Genomic DNA, 18,920 nt, shown 5'->3' with positions numbered 1-18,920 from the left:
TATCCACTTCTGATGTAAATATAATGAATAAATTAATTACATACAAATAATTTATTTTTAGTTAATTTATTATTAAGAGAAATTTATCTAGATAAAACATAACAGAGCAAACCAAGCTATTTATAAACATCAAGTTCTCAAAATTTAGCAACATTTAATTTTAATAGTTTCTTTCGTTAAAACATTAAAAAGAAACTAATATCTTAACTATAAATCCAAATACATTATTTTCAAGTTTTAATTTAGTTTACATCAGTTCAGACATGATGTAGAAGAATCACCAAAAAGTTGAATCAATATTTTAAATTGTTTATTACAATTACAAAACTCTTTTGCGATTTAATTCTATTATTTTAATTTCAAATGTAATGTTTTTGCATTCATTATTTTCAAAAATATTTACTGTATAATTTCAGCCTACAAGTGAAGGAAGACTAATTTTTAAATAGTCAACAAATGCTCAGTATTTTCTTAAGTAAATATTTTTAACTAAGTAATTAGGACTACAAAAATAATAGTGAAAAATTTAGCAAGATAAAATGAGTGATGTTCCTTTACGCTTCATTTTTTTAACTTTGCTGTTACACAAAATAAACAAGACAACATAATTTTTAAAAAAAAATTTTTTTTACAAGTTTTGTTACTACACTTGGTTATTATAAAACTGCAATTTTAAGATTAAATAGACTGTAACCAACTTTGTATAAAATCTAGTTGGTTTGTTTTATCTTGTTTATTTATCAAAAAAATAAACACGTTCCTTTTTTTTTAAGTTTTAAAAAGAAATAAAATATCCTAAAATCTTTACATTAATTAGAAATCTTATTATCTAATGATATCATTATCAGTTATACATATCCACAATTATTTAGACATCAAATTATTTAGATAGTAATTTAAATGAATTACCTAAAAAGTAATTTACATGATGCTATGCTATTAAATGAAAGAATCTCACAATTATCTAAGAGAAACTTAAAATTGCTCTCATTGTGCATTGTTATGATAATATAGATAATTAATAAAAAAAATCAATAATGGTATAATTTTTTAAGATAGTTTATTTCATTTTTTAAAATAACAAATAAGTGATTGATTTATATATATCTACATAATTCATAAAGTATACTACGAAGAGTAAGCCAGTGTAGCAATATTAGCAAAGTATATTTAAAAAAAAGGCCAATTCAATTGTAACAACAATGAGGTTAAAAAAATAATGTAGCTATTTTAAAAATATACTTTCTAAGTTTTTCCTAATTAGAAGGTAAAACATGAAAACAATTTTAAAATAAACAAACCTGTTCTCTTCAAAACTCCAGCAAACGCATTTCACGTAGAGCACTGAAATATCCGTAAGAGACGAAACAGCAGAGAAAGAATTATTTAGTCACAAAACAATCGATGTATTAGATTCCGAAATAATCACACAACTCAATATTTATTGTAATATTTCACAGCACACTGCAATCATCAAAGAACATCAACAAAAGCACATGGTATATCATAATATCATACACTTTGACAGATGCCTGTGACACCTTTTGTGTACTTTTCCCACTTGTTTACCGATCTCATCAAATCACGATTTCAAACACACCAGATCGACAGCGCAGGTTTTAACGTCAGTCATAATACCAAGCATTTCCTCAAACGATTGGATGACGACTGATATTATGCGTGCCAACTTGGCGAGATTATTCACCGGTCGTTGTGGCCAAAGGAAGCAGGTGCTTTTTTTTTTTCACTCTTATTTCTTGGTTTATTTTTTCCCGCCTTGCCTATGGGTATAAATGGAGGATAAAAATTCACCATTAAACATAATAATAGTTTTTCAAAGTAATTTAAAAAGAAAATAATCCCTTTAATATTCATTTTAAAATTTTATTTTATTTGTCTAACACTAAGTAATATAAAGTCTAAGAGAATAATTTATAATTACTGTAAATTAATAAATATCTATTATTTTATTAATATCTATTATTTATCTAATCTATTATTTATCTAAGATTCTTATCTAATAAATTTTATAACATTATCTATCTTATCTAATAAATATCTATTATTTATCTAAGATTTTATATTTATTTGAAAAAAATTATGCATTGAGATATAGATATTTCTTTTTATAAAGATATGGTTTTATTACATTCAAACGTTTTTCAGTTATTTAAAATATAAATAGAAAAAAATAAGGTTTGAGCTGACATAAAATGCTAATAAAAGTTAAGATACTAGAAAGCTTTGCCATAGTTTATGCAATAACGTTGGAATTTTTACCATTAAATAATTTAAATATTTAAGTTGGCTTAGTTATACCTAATTTCAAAATTAATTATTTTAATAGGTTATATTAAAATAAATATATTGAACCTGTTTAAATCAAAGTTTCATCACTTAATTTTCCTTTGACCAGTATTAAAACTTTTTTTTTTTCATCACCTTACTTTGTTATTGGTATTAAAAACAGTTATTTTATAAATTATTATTCGCAAAAGGAGACATTTTTTGGTATGCATATTCTTTTGCAGAATATTAGTAATATTATATTTGAAATAGCAACATTAAATTTAATTATTGTAATCTCTAAGTTTAGGGAAAAGGTAAATGTCGTCTTACCGTTTCGTGCATTCCCATTGCATAAAAAAAATAATAACAATAAATAAATAAAAATTCACAATTTTTTAGTGTAATTAGCATAAAAATCAACAAAAGTTAACAATATTTACAGGTTAATTATCCATTTATTCCTTATTTATCGGCATTCACCTTCATTTTTTAATTATCATCCCTTCTTAATAATATTTTTCCTTATTATTGCCTTTTTTGCTTGTTATTAAAAGTTTTAAGTCTTAAATTAAGTCCTTGATTATTAAGAAACTGGTGGAATACATAGATTTAACGCTAGTTTTAAGAACGCTAGTTTTTCGTGTCCTTTTCATCATGATGTGATCCTGATAAGCTGTTCCGGAATTGTCCCTCCCGTAGGGAGTGTGGATGTGAACTGTTATCAATACCAGCCTACATTTAAATAAACCTGTTTAGAACGTCTGATGGCTTACGACTGCATTATTTCAAGCTAAATACAACACTGATAACAGGGTTGTAACCCTGTTATTACATATATATGGTATCTTACAGTCCAAATTTCGCCAGTTTCTGTTTAGCTAGAGCACTCAAAACGTTCCCTGGAGATTCTTACATTAATGATAGTTTTAATCGTTTTCTGGCTGCTAGAAGTAAAGTTTATCGATATATTGTTATATTGTCTAAAAACTTTTTCCGTTCAATAAAATTCCTACCACTGTAAGATTAAAAAAAAAGAGAAAAAGAACATTAAACTTTCAATTGAAACTCTGTGCTGAACAGTAGACGACATCATTTTATCACTACAAGCATAATTAATCCCTTTATTATCATCAAACAAAATTCCAAACCTTTTCCAACTAGCTAGAATGCTCAATTTTTCACTAGAACTCAATTCTATGTGACAATGAAAGCTTCAAATCGCTACTTGCAGAAATTCGCTGCCAAGAAGAATTTATCGTCAATTAAAATTCCGACTTAAAACATTACTGAGATTTTAACTGTCATTTTATGGTAGACTACAAGCTATAATCGTTTCCTATCGGATACAATTAAAATTTAACATATATTAAAATTTAACATAAAATTAAAATTTAACATAAAATTAAAATTTAACATAAGTCTTAAAGTTCCGATTCTTCTAGCTCTTATCCTTATATCGAAGAAATGATTATTTACCTGAATTTGTTATACTAAATGTATACATCCGATGTATTTATATTTAAATTGCTAACTTACACCCTTTGCATACAACTTATGATTCTATGGAAAGGTGGTCTAATGTAAACAATAACAAGCGTCCTTAAACCGGAAGAAATTTAGAAAATTTCCGGTGTATCCCTCCGCTTATGTTATGACTACGAATCGATGTGTGAACAAGCCCAATATTCTATGCAGTTTTGTTATTGTAATTTGGGTTCAAATCTAAACATAATTGTACCATTCATAAGAGCTTTCAGAAATGTATTGTTTCTCAGAGGTCGTAAGGCCAAAAAAAATTTTGGAAAGTTAATATCTCATTGTGAATAATTCTTAAGGTTTGCCATGTTTTGTATTTTATCCCTTATTTGGCTACATTTGAATAAAATGTCGCCAAAAATATCTTTAAAAATATCTTCTTAAGATAGCCTAATTAGAAAATATTCTAATGATTATAATATTAATATGATAATGCTGAGGTTTAAAGGCTGAAAGAAAGAACTAGGTACATGTGAAATACTGCAAAAGATATGATGCAGTAATATGATGGCGCGTTTTTTCAATCTGCGGCGTAAAAATATATCGGAAGCAGTAACCCGGAAGTCTTGAAAGAGCAATTTTACCACTAGCGCCACCACCCTTAGCTTTACACAATCACCCATCCATTAAGTATTTATTTTGGTTATTATTATTTATCTTATTTCTATTTCGAAGTCGTAATTCCTGAATTTATTTAAGGCTGTTTTTCGAAGGCTCCGTCGTGATATAAAATGATATATAATGCTATTTTTATAACTGCTGTGAGTTTGTAACTGTTACTCATGTCTATCACGTCAAGTTTAGCCTATCTAAAGTCACCGCTGTCTATGAAAATGGCGCAAAACGTCAATATGGTAAAAAGAAAGTCACAGTTTTGAGAAAATGAAAGTATTTGCAGTCTAATCTTTTAATATTTTTGAACTTTCTCCAATGCTGCATTACCTGGACTTATAGAAATTTGCAAAAACTAAGAATAAGGCAGTGATTTTAATAATTTTCTTCCAGGTGGAAAAAGTCACCAAATTGACGATTTTTAAAAAAGTTTAATAACTTTTAACTTAAAGTTAGATGTCTGTTCTAAAGTCCAGATATTTCTGCACGGCAAGATTATATATATAACTTAAAATCATCAAGTATAAGGCACTAAATCAAGCATATGGCACTTCAAGTGTAAGGCACTAAAACAATGGCTTTTGTATTTTCCTTTGTGACAGAGCTTCGAAAAACAACGTTAAATGGGAAAAAAGAAAAAAAAAGGAACAAAGTATTAAAGCTATTAAAATTAAAAGAAAAACACATACACATTTCACAACATATATTAGGCGTTTAATCCTGAAAACTCAGGCTTTTGAGACGAGCAGTAAATATTTCAAGCAAGCAATTTTTTTATATTTTAAAACAAAATAAAAAACAGATTACTCCAAAAATTTTCGATCTAAAGATTGGATCGCACACGATACAATCTTTATGATTCTAGAAGCAAACTTCATAGATAATTTAATTACTGACGATATACAAGTTATGAAATCACATGAAAACATTTCTTTTTTCTAGAAAACCACACCCTTTTTTTTTACGACGCATTCAGATTGTTGATTCAAATCATAAGGACTATCCACATAGTCTGATTTCTAAATAATTTGCCTAGTAGAGCGCTCGAGTTTCAGACTTTTAATTTAACATTTTGCTTATATTGCCATCACTCTAGAACTTATTAAGCGAATCAGAAAAAACATTTGTACAGAATTCAAAAAAAGAAAAAAAAATTGTTTGTACAAAAGTAATTTTTAATAATTATTAAATTATATAAAAATTGAAACTCTTTTGAATTATAAAGCAAACAAATTTTTACATTGCAATTTTTAGATGACGTTATACATTGCAAGATGATTCCTTTTTTAATCAAAGTCCTTTTTAAAAATCCCAGAAGAATGTTTTACTAATTTCCAATTACTCATGAAATTTTGTTGACATTCAAATCAGCATAGCTTGAGTGGAAATTTAATATTTCCGTATCTGCGCTGCTTAAAACTGCCATTTGAAGTGCTAAAAGCTTACTATGTTTTAAACAAATTTTTTTTCTTTTTTCAAATTTTATTTTCAAAATTTCGCACAGCGTTTTATTATCATTTATAACTATTTCGTTTTATAACATTTATAACTTATTACCATTTATAACTAACTATTATATCATTTATAACTATTTCGAAACGTTCATTAGATTGCGTTAGATTAGATTGCAGCGTCGAATTAAACATGATTGGAGAATTATTCTAATTTTTGCCAATTTTTGGATGATGTGAGATAAATTAACTATCACGACAGGTTAAAAATTTAGGAAATAATATATTGTTTTAAAACAGAGCACGGTTTTATTTTTTAAAGTAAAACCTGAAAAAGAGCTGTTTAAATACTGCATGCACTACGTTGGCACAGTGAGACAGGGTCAGTAATTACCACAAAAATAAGTAAATTACTAAGCGTTCGATAATTTTACCTCGGCCTGCAGAGGGTAAGAGTGACGTTGATGGTTTATATTTTAGGTTGTTTCGATTTATTAATTCTAATTGTATTTAAACAATTGTAAATTGTCCTTTAAAATGAAATACAATTACATGCGGGGCCTTAGGTGATGTCACTCCGCTCCCGGTTAACCTCTCACTCATAGAAACAATCCCGTAACCGCAGGAACATGGGACAACCCTAATCTCACAAACCCGGGATACACCACAATCCACCAGAAATACACCACAGTAAATAAAATGGAAATAATTGAATGTTCCTCGGGCGGATCTACAACATTTGATCTATGGACTGGTTCGCGACCCGATAGTTGGAGAGCACTGCCTTATGTAAGAAATTCCTAACAGCAGATGGTGTTGCCCTCCTTGTTTTTCACTTTTACTTTGATTAATACTGTATTAATCTAAATTTAGAATTTAAGTGATTTGAAAAAAGTAACTTCTCATAAATCATAATTTACGTTTAATTTGTTTTATAAAATTTGAGCAGAATAGTCTTTTGGAAAATTTTGTGTTTTCCTTCGATGGTCAATTGACCTCTAAAACTTCCACAAGAATTTTTTTTAGCTTTTTCTTGCCCTGCATTTAATTGACGATCGTAATGGGCTGCAGGTAACAAATAGCATAACTCCTTACCTATGACAACACATAGCAAGCTTTCATCATTAGCGCGTGGATAGTCATAGAAAGAAGTATGTTAGTTTCCATCTAGATTTTCAAATCGGTTGGAAAAAAAATTCAAGCTGGGAAGCTATATGGAATTCAACACTGCAAACGTAGTGCTTAATTTAAACATCATGGAAACTTCAAAATATACTTTTGATGATCTAAATCAGAAAAATTATGGATAGTGTTTTCCACACTAGGGAACGCTGCAAGCTCGGGACTGCCTAAACTTCGGGTTACTGTTTCAGTTGTATTTTAAAGCCATTTGGCATCATTGTGCTTTGAGATTCTTGCAAACAATGTATTTGATTACTTATTACTTATGTTTACAATGCTAACAATACTTGTGTTTACAATACTAAAAGTGTTAACACTAACGTAAGATGGTGCACAGCTTGCAACACGAACAAACAGTAATAAACAAATGGAAAGAGGCCAAATCAAGACTGCCAAAAAAGCGAGTTATTCAAAATCTAGCAACCATGTCACCTTTTTTAATAATAAATAACAAAATAACTAAAACAAATTTTCACTCCAAACTCCCCAGAATTACATAATAACATTAATATCTTATGAAATACGGCAGATTTGAGCTCAGAAATTATCTAATTTATTTCTTTTATTGAAAACAAAATTATCCGTTTGAAAACATCGCCTATCAGAATAACATGTAGTAAGCAGCTGCAAACTTTTTAACCGGAACTAGAGTAGGTCCCAAGCTCGAGATTGTTATTGTTTACATTTCTATTGAAAACACCATCCATATGGATAGGGAAATATCGTCTCATACATACATCAAAACAGAGGAGGAGGGGGAAAGAAGGAGGCTCTAAACATGGAACCGGTCTTCTCCCTAGGTAGCGTATTCGAGTGTTGTGGTCGCAAATGGCAAACAGGAAACTTTCTAAATTTAATTTTAAATATTTTTGTTACAACTCTTTCCCTTAAAAAAAATGAAAATGCGGAATTTTTAGCGTCTTACGAGAGTATTGCTCACACCTCTCCGTCCCCTTGTCCTTGTAAGTATTAATGAGCAAATCACAAACCCCTTATATGCCTCCGTAACACCATTTGAGCTGCCTTAAATGAAATATTTAGCAAACTTTCGTGGACAGCGAAAGAGCTTTGTCTTCGTAAATAGATAGATTTCATGAAAACCACTCTCGATGAACTGTCGCTTGCCACCACGATTAATTAATCGTACTGCGACAAATTGAGCGCAACGAATTGTCGCTACGACCAACTGACACAGAACCTAAAGAACTATAACTAAAATATATGATAACACGTGGTTTATCTCCAAATGTTGTTGAAATCTGCTTCTGAAAATTTAATTCTAAGTTAATGAGTTAAGAAAAGCATCAATCATTAAAAAAAATATTAAAGTAATTCCCAATGGTAATAGTAGTCAATATAAAATTATTTTGTCAGTTTTTTTTAATAAATAAATAAATGTAAGATTTGGAGAAATCAAAAGAGCTTAAAGAAAATTTTGATCCCGAGTATGCTTACAATTTTATTAAAGGCATTGGTTATTGGTTTTATTAAAGTCGAAACACAACTTAAATCGATTTAAGTTGAAAAAAAAAGTTACCTCTTAAATTTTTAATTCTTTCAATTTGTGAAAATTTTAAATCTATATTTAAAATAATAAAAAAATTATGAAAATGAAAGTAAAATAATTGTCTAAAGATGAGTTATTATTATTAGTTCAACAATTTAAAAAAAAAAGTGTACTTGAAACTTCTTTTGCGATAAATAAATATTGTTTGTAACAGTCACGTAAGACTTTAAAAAAAGTGAAGTTAATATTCAACAAGAAGAAAATCAACATAATTTATTGTAATTTTTTGCTTCTTAAATCTTTCTTCTCCTAATATAAATTACAATAACAAAATATTAAAATGTTTTTGTTTAAGCATATTAGTGATCGATTCTGTATAAATTAAATATTACATTAACTTTTTAAAAAAATGCTTATTGTCGTCCTGTTATATGTTAATTATGAAAACGTTACGCGTTGTCTTTGTGTTAGTAAAATTAAACAGATGGAAGAGCAGTAAATTACAGAAAGAAATATTTAGACGATTGCTTGCCAAATAATGCAACCCTTTCAATTGCATTACGTTTCAGCCAATGAGCGCGTAGCTAGTAGGGGCTGAAAGAACTGTCTGTATTAAATGGTAGTATTTTATGAATTTTTTTTTCTTCTTTCATTATAGAACTAAATATACTGAATATATAAAGATCTAACATGGCAAAAATATTTTTACAGCTATGGGGTGTTTTTATCGAGCAAATAATGCAAAATCATTAAGTGTTATTTTTAAAACTTTTTTCTTTATCTGTAACTATGTTTGTGTTTACGATGCGGCACATTTAAGAAATTTTGTTTACTAACAGTTTCATGATGTGTTAAAGTGACAGAACTGTATGTAGAAATTTCATTAATTATGTTAATTCATATGGAACTCATTTAATAGTTTTAAGGCTGATTATTTTTTTTCGTCACGAATTTCCTAGTAAATAAAAACGAAAGAAAGGAGTGGATACTCTAGTGTAATTAAGACTTTTTTTAAACTTCAATTCAATTGAATTGGGCAGAATTCAATCTTGATGAATTTTAAGTTCACAATCTGAAGTTTATAATTTTCTTGTTCAAATCTATTTTACTGGCCATTAACATCTAAGCTACGACAGAATTTCTTACTTATTTATTATTCTTTTTACTAATATAAGTCAAAATACTTTGATCTTTTCTCTAATAGATATGATAATTTCAAGCTTTCCATACTATGTTGTTTCTTTTTTTAAACATTTACAGTTGTGTCCATTTATTCCTCTTATTAATTTAGTTGACTTTACGATTCGTGTAATTAAAGATGCAATTTCCTTAGTCATAAACCATAGGCCCTGTGGCAGAATTTTTTTTAAGCTTTCTGGGATAAACCTCTCTAGCACTAATATATCTTTCTGCAAGATGCTTTTAATAATACGTAGCAAATAAACATGTTACTAACTAATGTTAACGTAACAAAAACGTTGTGTTTACAAAAAAACCCCTATTTGAATAAAATAAAATTGTATATAATTTTTAAATTAATACGTAATAGTTTTTTATTCTAATATCATGGGCGAGATTCTCACATTTTACTAAAAAAGAAAACGCACTATTTATTTCCATTTTCGCATCTTGTAAATCATCACATCAAAAAAATAAAAAGATCGCATAATCCGTAGCAGTGACTACCGAAAAAAGGTCGACGTCGAAATCATGTGAATTAAATATACCGCATGGATTAACGAGAATATTGGCGCAAAACGACTGTGTCAAATAATTATTTCTTGAATCCACAATTCGAATTTTGCGTGCCGTAATAATATCGGTAAATTTCAAAAATTCACAATATAAATAACATCAAAAATGTTGTGACAAACTTTAAGGAAATATATGGCATACTAGGATTGAGAAACTTATAGCAACAGGTACACATGACCTGAAATGTCATTATTGGCCAATTGGTGGTGCTCTGCATTCCATTACTGCTTGTTTTCACTTAGAAGCAATGCATGGTTGCCTTTAGGCCAGGGTTTCTTAACCTGTGGTTCATGAACCCCTAAGGGGTCCATGAGTTATATTTTGGGGGTCCACTGACTACTCCTAATTTTTAAAACGTTTGGAAGCCTACCCATTGCTTGTTACCTACCCATTGCAAAGCGAGTTATGGCAGCTATTATTCCGTTTGCTACAGTGTATCTTTGCGAAGCTGGATTTTCCACAATTGTGACAATAAAAACATAACATCGAAATCGATTGAATGTTGAACAGGATATGCCCGTTTGCTTTGTTGAAAACCATCCCCCAATTCATTTTGTTAAGTAAGAAAAAGCAGCAGCAACCTTCACATTAAAAATTTTAATTTTAAAAATTTTGTATACTATTAAAATAATAAAATTAAATGTTTTCTAATAATTGATGTTTTTTGCAATTATTTTTTTCACAGGGGGNGTGGGTAAGTTTCATAAAATTCCATGCGTAATTTCTTGAGTTATCGCGATTTTTGTGAATTTTCCTTAATTTATGATAACCAGTGTATATGGCATACTAGGATTGAGAAACTTCTAACAACAGGGACACATGACCTGAAATGTAATTATTGGCCAATAGGTGGTGCTCTGCATTCCATTACTGCTTGTTTTCACTTAGAAGCAATGCATGGTTGCCTTTAGGCAGAGGTCTAACTAGGGTGCACTGTATCAGGGGTCAAGCTCTGTCCCTTAAAATATGAACTAGAACTAAAAAAGGGCTTTTCCGAATCATTTTTAAGTTTTAGATAACGGACAAATTTAAATCAACCACATTTGGTATTTTTAAAATTTTACTTTGAATAAGATTTTGCTACTTTACATAATGACTTTAAAGTGACTTCATTGACTCTGTTCATTTGAATTTTCATTTGATTCGGTTTAAATATAATAGTGTATGTTACTATTGTAGTTTCTATTACACTTTGATATTTTTGATTGTGTTATTGTTTTGTGTGCGTGTCCAGTGAGCCTGCCCTTTCCAGAAAACTTTAACATCCACGCTTTTGGCCATGTGTTCCTATACAATTTTCAATTTTTATGAAGTTTCTTACCTCTCCTAAAAGTTTGTGGCAACATTTTATAAGCATATATTCTTTGAATAAAATTATATGAGTAATCTCTTAATTAAATACGCATAAAACAATTTTAATTCATAATATCTAATAAATGTTTTGTTTTGTTAATACTTGTCAGTCAACTGTTAATATTTTTGATACTCTCTGTATTATAATTGTAATGCAGCACAGTTGTTTTTGAGATTTTTATTTTTGTGTGAGTCATTTTAGGACCGATCTGGTTGCACATGTTTTAAGTCAGCTCTGATGTTTTTTTATATGCTTAATGGATTATTTCACATTTTAAATTAATTGTATAAATTTTTCTTGTTCCTTAGAAATGGACCATGGATGATTATTATTACGACCCAGAATTGGCTGGAGAGGATCTTTATGACGATATTTATGAAGACTACAGTGATCTGTTATATGATTCAGTCGATTACACGTTAAAGGAACTCTGGAAGGATTGTTTACTTCCCACATTATACGACGGTTTCAACTCTTGTGCCAAACTACTGTTTTTCTGTTCCATTCTAAAATTGACTCTTTCGTTAGGTAAAATATTAAGATTCTATTTAAAAATGTTTTTGAGTTTAGGTTCTATATCTTGCATTCATTAAAAGGAATATTTATTAATTAAGTAATAAGTTTTTAAAAAAAGTTTTTTTTTTTTAAAAGCTAATTTGTCTTTTTATTACTGAAAGTTATATATTTTCAGAATTTAGATAAGTGATTTATTGGTTTGTAACCTTTAAAACAAGACTTGGAGCATAAGAAAACAATTCTCATTAGTTTTCATATATATATGTATAGTTGTAGCTCATTTACATCGCACTAGAGCTGCACAGTGGGCTATTGGCAACGGTCTAGAAAACATCTCCGGGGATGATCCAAAGACATATCATCACAATTTTGAACCTCTGCAGAGTGGAATCCACCCCCGCTGTGGTAGCAGACGACCTGCACCCGAAATCGAACGCTTTATGGTAGAACAGTTTAACGAGAACCAATACCGCACACCCTCTGTCCCTGCGCAGACTGATCCAAGTGGTCACCCACCCTCACACTAACCGCAGCCAGTGATGCCCTACATGGAACCTCAATATATATATATATTCATTCTAAACATTTAAATTTAAAAAAATGAATAATAACACTTTTTTCTATCGATATCCTACTTATCGTACAATAGTTCATTAAGCAAGTAATGTTTAATTTCGGAGGGGGTTTTGTCCTCCCTAACCCTCCCCATAACTACGCCACTGATGGCAATGTCACTCAATGCCGACAATTAAGCGCAAACATGACAAACAAAAAGAGTTCCCAAATTGCGGAGGACTCTACACTAAGGATCTTTTCCTCCCGGAATGTCCCTCATTCCAAAAAATTTGTAAAGACCTCTACAAATCCTTATCTCTTCAGAACTCTGCATTCATTTATGTTGTAAATATGTGTCTCAGTCCTTGGACCAAACCCCATTCACTGAACAAATTCCTCCAAGCCACTAACTGCTTCTGATTTTTCTCTATAACTTTCGCCACTTCTGTTGACGTCATGAAAAGCTGGATCAATGAATAAAATTTAGCGTTTATAAAAATGATCCCAACTGATATAATTATGTGTAAAAACAAGTTTACCAATTATAAATGATTAATTTATTTTAAACAAGTAAACAATTATGTTTTTTTTTTGAAAGTTGGCATTTAATTTTATATTATAAATATTACACTGCTTTAAAAGATGAGTAGAGGTTTGTTTGTTTGAGATGCTTGTTTTTTCAAAAAAAAGTTTTTTTTTTTCTAATTAAACTTCCAATTTTGAAACTAAATCAGTAATAGTATCATCTTTAGTGCATTGTGACAACATAAAGTTGCATCCTCAAAAAAAAAAAAAAAAAAAAAAAAAAAAAAAAAAAGAGCTCTCTAATTAAGAGCCTCTTACAAATATTTTGAATATATATTTTGAATACATTTGAATATATTTTGAATATATATTTCAATCTACTTATTTGTTTATTTAAAATTTTGTTTTGATGTTTTTTTGTGTTTCCTTATTTTACTTTTTCCGCATTTGATGCACATGTTTGCCAGGTCACTGGGAGAGATTTTAATGGTCTCTCCTAAAGATTTTCTTCTACACGAAGTCTAGGAAAAAATTCCAGGTCTCTCAAAAGTGGTCATGAAAAGAGGTGTTCTTTCCTGGAGGTTCCCCTACATTATTAAATGATCTGAATAGGTTTTTATTTTATTTCCTATACACATTATTTTTTTCAATAATGCTTTCTTTTTAAAAATAAGAATTGATACTATTGTTATTTTTTTTATTTGTTATTTATTTTTTTGCTGATATATAGATATTTTGATCCATAGATTTCCTACCTCATCATACATTTCACCTGCAATCATCCTTTCTTGGTGTATGTTGCCTGTATAGTTTCTTTGGAAGAAATTGTCTTTACATTTTTATATTTGCTGCAGTAGGATATGTTGTATTGCTTCTGACCCATCGCATTTTGAAGCAATATCAAGGAATTATCTGTGCAATAGTTTGTTTTCTTTTCTTAGCAACATGGTAAGTTTTAATTTTATATGTGATCTCTTTTTTACATAGTTTATTTGTTAAAAAAATGGTTAATGATGTTTCTTTTTTTTAGTGAGTTGTTTTTTGCTGATAAGAAACTTTGGCATCGTATCAGGGGTGAGAGATTTCATTCAATTTTTTTTAAAAAATACTTATTAATTTATTTTCCGCTTAATTTATTACTTATTAATTTATATTCCGCTTAATTAATTTATTTTCCGCTTAATTCTTTAAGTTTTGTCAATGATTTCAACTATTATATTTAATAAAAATTAGTTCTGTATTTACAGGATAACCAAAAGTATTATTTATAATTTTAACAGTCAATAACAGTTATTAAAATAGATAAGATATCATACGAGTCTTTAGTTGATAGCAAATTATTACAGTTATTATTTTAGCAAGTGAAGTATCATTGAGGTTTGTTTGTAATATGTCTTTTAAAGTATTTATGTCATAATTTTTGTAGATGGTAATCTTTAGAAAAATGTACACTCAATATTGCGACCACTAATTTGATAGCTGGTCAAGTGAAGCATTTCGATCATATGAAAATAAAGTATTAATGGCTGTTTTCTTAAACATGAAAAGTGATTTTGGGACACAGGCCTACAACCCTCTATTCTGCGTTTCTTTTGTTACAGTTTGAGAAATGAAAGAATTTCTATTGAGCATTTCTGGGTTCAATTGTCTATTTTAAGCTTTAATAATATCAAAATATTTTTTGTGTTTGAAATGTATTCGCCAAACATATTAGCTATCCTATTTATTTTAAATGGTATTGTAAATCAAAGTTAGTAAGATCATTCTTCTTGACCTTTATCTTTTTTTTTGTATGATTATTTTGTAGTTAGATCTATTTCTGATTAATTTTAAAAAATTCTGATAAAACTATGTGTTCTCTTTTCTTTTAATTTGCTAAGAAATATCTATATTATTGAAATTTTATCTATAGTACTAAAATCTCTTATTATTAAAATTTCAGGTTGCCAAATGCTCTTGTCTATGAAACTAATTTCTCTCGCTTTTGATACAAATTATATTGATAAAACATTACCTCCTGTTATCTCATCTTGTGGCTATTTACTACATCCTGGAACTGTGATATTCGGACCTTGGATTAGTTACTCATCATATTCAAACAGTAAAATAGACTCAAAATTTGTGAGTTAAATCAATATTTTTTAAAATTTACTAATAACATTTTAAATTTTTTTAAGTTTATTTAAGAGAATGGCTGATGTCTAATTTAAACTTATTTTTTACACTATGTAAATTTTTTTTAGTGAAAAAAAATTATTTTATGCAAAATGTTCAATGTTTTCCTTTATATTAGCCATTCCCAACAAAAGCATGCACATGGACTTGGGGAAGATAATGCTTGTCATGGCAAGTTCAAATCTTGCTAAAAAGTTAAAAAATATGTAGTCAAGTTAAATTCAACATAAGTAAATTCAGAATATCTGTTTAAATGTCAGCCTTGAGTTTTTAAAATATAATGTAAAATTTTAAAATATATGAGGTTGTTGGAATTGTATGTAGTGTTGTTACAAATGTGTAGGATATGTAGTATTTCTATCTACACACAGTATATTAAAACTTTATTTATGGAATTCTTGAATCCCACACTCTGCAATGAATTTTTCTTCTTCCTTATATGCTGAGTTCTTCAAAAAATTATCTTCACTCCCATCCAATTCAAAATTCCACCATTTTTAAAAAAATATATTGCAATAAAAATTTTATTCACTGGCATAATTTGATTTATGACATCTATACGAATAAGAGATTTATAGACTTAACGACATTCGTCCACTTATACCTCCAACGTTCGAAACATTTGCTCTCTCGTAATCAAAAATAGGGGGCGACAGTGAGATATTTTTTCTTCTTCTTTGTCAGCTCAACAGCCCCTTGCAGGCCTTGGCTGCCTCAACAGCTGACAAATGCCAGCTCCTCCATGGCAACTCCCTTCCAATTTCTAATCTTTAAGGTTCTCAGGTCATTTTCGATGTCATTGAGCCATCTAGTAGGGGGTCTACCTCTGCGACGTGACCTCTTGTGGTTCTTAAAGGCGAGGGTCCGAATGGCTCGATTTTCAGGATTTCTCCATGTATGGCATAGCCTATTACCGCCATCTCAGCCTATTGCTGCAGATTTTTGTTTAATTTGGGGCTGCTTATAGAGTCGGTAGAGCTCGAAGCTATATCTGGTTCGCCAACATCCCCTTTCTTGAATTGTGCCAAAGATGGCTCTGAGGATCTTTCTTTCAGAGGTGTCCAGTGATATATCTGAATTTAGGGTCTGAGTTTCGCTTCCATAAAAGCAGTACAGGAAGTATGAGTGTCTTATAGAGTTTTTACTTTGTTTTTCGTTTGAGAAGGTTTGATCTTAATTGTCTCCTCAGTCCAAAGAAACACTTATTAGCCATTCGGACTCTATTATTGATTTCTCCTCTAAGTGTGTTTTGATCGTTAACAACAGTGCCATGGTATTTGAATTTATTAACATTTACAAGGGAGTGAGATGTTTAGCTTGTATAAATAATTAAATATTTGTATATGTTTAGTGTTTATTTTTTTAACTCAATAAAAAAAAATATTTTTAGGACTTTTTATGGTTGTTAACAGTATGTCGAAGTTTGCTGTTTAGTTTTGGATTTTTAACCATATCCACCTGCTGGAGCTCTTGGATTTTATATTCAACAAGTTTTAAGTAAGTTAGTATTGTAGTTTAATACATTTCCTGTGTGCATTTTAAGAATAGTTTTTTCTTTGATGTTTAATTTTTTCTTAATCTAATAATACCTAATATTAATACCTATATTATTTATTAATACCTAAATAAATTTTTTAAAATTAAGTTTATATTTATTCTTTCACATTGTTATTATCACTAAAAGATGTTATATTTTTATGATTTATGTTATTTATGACCTTTTCATATATTTTCATTTAAGTTTCTTCCCTTATAATTTTTTTTAATTTCAACTTGTTATATATTTAACTTTTTTGATGATTATTTTTTTAAAGCTAAAACAGAACTATTTATCATTCCTTTTAATGGGGGTTTTTATAACTATTCGTGCAACAAAAGTTATGGTATAAATTACCACTATTATTTTATTTTTATCTTTACAATTGCAAAATTATTGTATTTTAAGGCCCTTCTTTGCGTGTATTTTAGTATTCTAGATCAATATACATAAAAAGAGATAGAAAACTACTGCAGTATAAAACTATTACACATCCAGTCCTAACCTATGCATCCGAAATTTACACTCTACCAATGAAAGGAGCTAACATTGCCATGTGTGAAAGAAAAATTTCGCAAACTATTTTGGCGGAGTTAAAGAATCTGATTTCTATAAAAAAAGAACAAAAATAGAACTTTACAAAATGTTTAGGGAAACTGGTGTAATAATAACATAATATGGTTTGTAGGACACATTTGCCGCTTAATTACATTTTCAAACACAAACCAATTGATGTCCGAAATTTCGATGGTTGATTTCCTTCATCATGGATTTTAAAACTAATAAAGTAATAAACTGGCAAATGTTTTAGAAAAGGCTATGCCCATCCTGGGCGTCATGCCAATGATGATATTGTATTATAGTATCCATTTTACTTTTTTGAAAGTTAACTCAAGGGAAAAAATGGATACTATTATTTATTTTTAATTTTGCTACATTTAGTATTATTCTAAATTTATATATTGCAATAGCTTTTTTGTACTACTTTGTTATTAGTTGTGCATTTTTTTCTTGGTATAATATTTAATTTACTATTTTACTTAACTTAAATTTGTAAATTAATTATTCATCCACTCATAATTAGGACTGGACTATAAATCGATATATCGAGACATATCAATTTAACGCCTGTATCGGCTAGCCGATACAACGACTTTCATTCCAGGCGATGCATCAGAAATCGGATTTAAGCCGTCTAGGAAAGAAGACAAACAATATAGCGATATACGGTATAGCGATACAAGACACGCAAGGATCTCTTACGTTCTGATGCCAACTCGCGCTGGGGAAGATGATGTTCGTATCGTTATATTGAAACGGCCTTGGTTGATGAGCGGTAGAATCAGAATCAGTTTTGAGAACATATATCGTGATCTCGCATGTTCTTTCCGCACTTCTTAGTTTTTTTTCTTTCTTTGTCGTGACTTGAAATAGTTTCTTGTAGATTATTTTCAGTACGACTGACTTTGTGATCGCTGTTGTTACAGTGTTCTGAACGTAATCTATTATTGAAAAGAATATATAAAGAAGTGTTTCTTAATTAATTAGGTAAATTTTTTTTTTTGAAGCGGAACTTTCTTTTTTATTTTTAAATGTAAAAATTAATTTTGATATTATATGTTTAAGTATTATTTTACATTATTGAATTTATTACAAACGGAAATCTAATTTAAGGTGCCCATAAAGAATTAAATTAAAAAGTAATTAAATTTGTTAGGCTATTTTTTACTTTATTTTAATTTATTAAAAACTTTTGGGATAAAATTTCTAATAATTTAATGGGTTTTTAAATTTAATTTAAAATTTTAAATTTATAAATCTTTAGTTGTTTTTATAAATAAAATTATAACAAAACTTGTTTTTCCTCTTTTGGATTTGGACATAAGTCAATCAACTTTGTTTATTCAAAAAAATTAGTAATGTTTG

At 29.0% G+C, this 18,920-nt stretch overlaps 2 protein-coding genes across 2 annotated transcripts in view; one reads left to right on the top strand and one right to left on the bottom strand.

Moving 5' to 3' along the window:
- LOC107440772 (espinas) overlaps nucleotides 1–1,670 on the bottom strand; it is a 204,909-nt gene extending 203,239 nt beyond the window's left edge. Inside the window, exon 1 of the mRNA XM_043042432.2 lies at nucleotides 1,302–1,670. The gene's annotated coding sequence lies outside the window, so the exon portion shown is untranslated. The remainder of the gene's footprint in view (nucleotides 1–1,301) is intronic.
- A 7,507-nt stretch (nucleotides 1,671–9,177) lies between these two features.
- Nucleotides 9,178–18,920, top strand: part of LOC107439356 (Protein-serine O-palmitoleoyltransferase por) — an 18,609-nt gene continuing 8,866 nt past the window's right edge. The window contains exons 1-6 of the mRNA XM_071178915.1: nucleotides 9,178–9,196; nucleotides 11,995–12,214; nucleotides 14,029–14,230; nucleotides 14,313–14,356; nucleotides 15,225–15,403; nucleotides 16,848–16,954. Coding sequence (XP_071035016.1) covers nucleotides 9,194–9,196; nucleotides 11,995–12,214; nucleotides 14,029–14,230; nucleotides 14,313–14,356; nucleotides 15,225–15,403; nucleotides 16,848–16,954 — 755 coding nt within the window. The 5' untranslated portion in view covers nucleotides 9,178–9,193. The remainder of the gene's footprint in view (nucleotides 9,197–11,994; nucleotides 12,215–14,028; nucleotides 14,231–14,312; nucleotides 14,357–15,224; nucleotides 15,404–16,847; nucleotides 16,955–18,920) is intronic.

This window comes from Parasteatoda tepidariorum, chromosome 3 (genome assembly GCF_043381705.1).
Source record: "Parasteatoda tepidariorum isolate YZ-2023 chromosome 3, CAS_Ptep_4.0, whole genome shotgun sequence".
NCBI lineage: Eukaryota > Metazoa > Arthropoda > Arachnida > Araneae > Theridiidae > Parasteatoda > Parasteatoda tepidariorum.
Note: the sequence above shows the minus strand (reverse complement) of the source record. Positions and strands in the feature narration are given on the sequence as shown.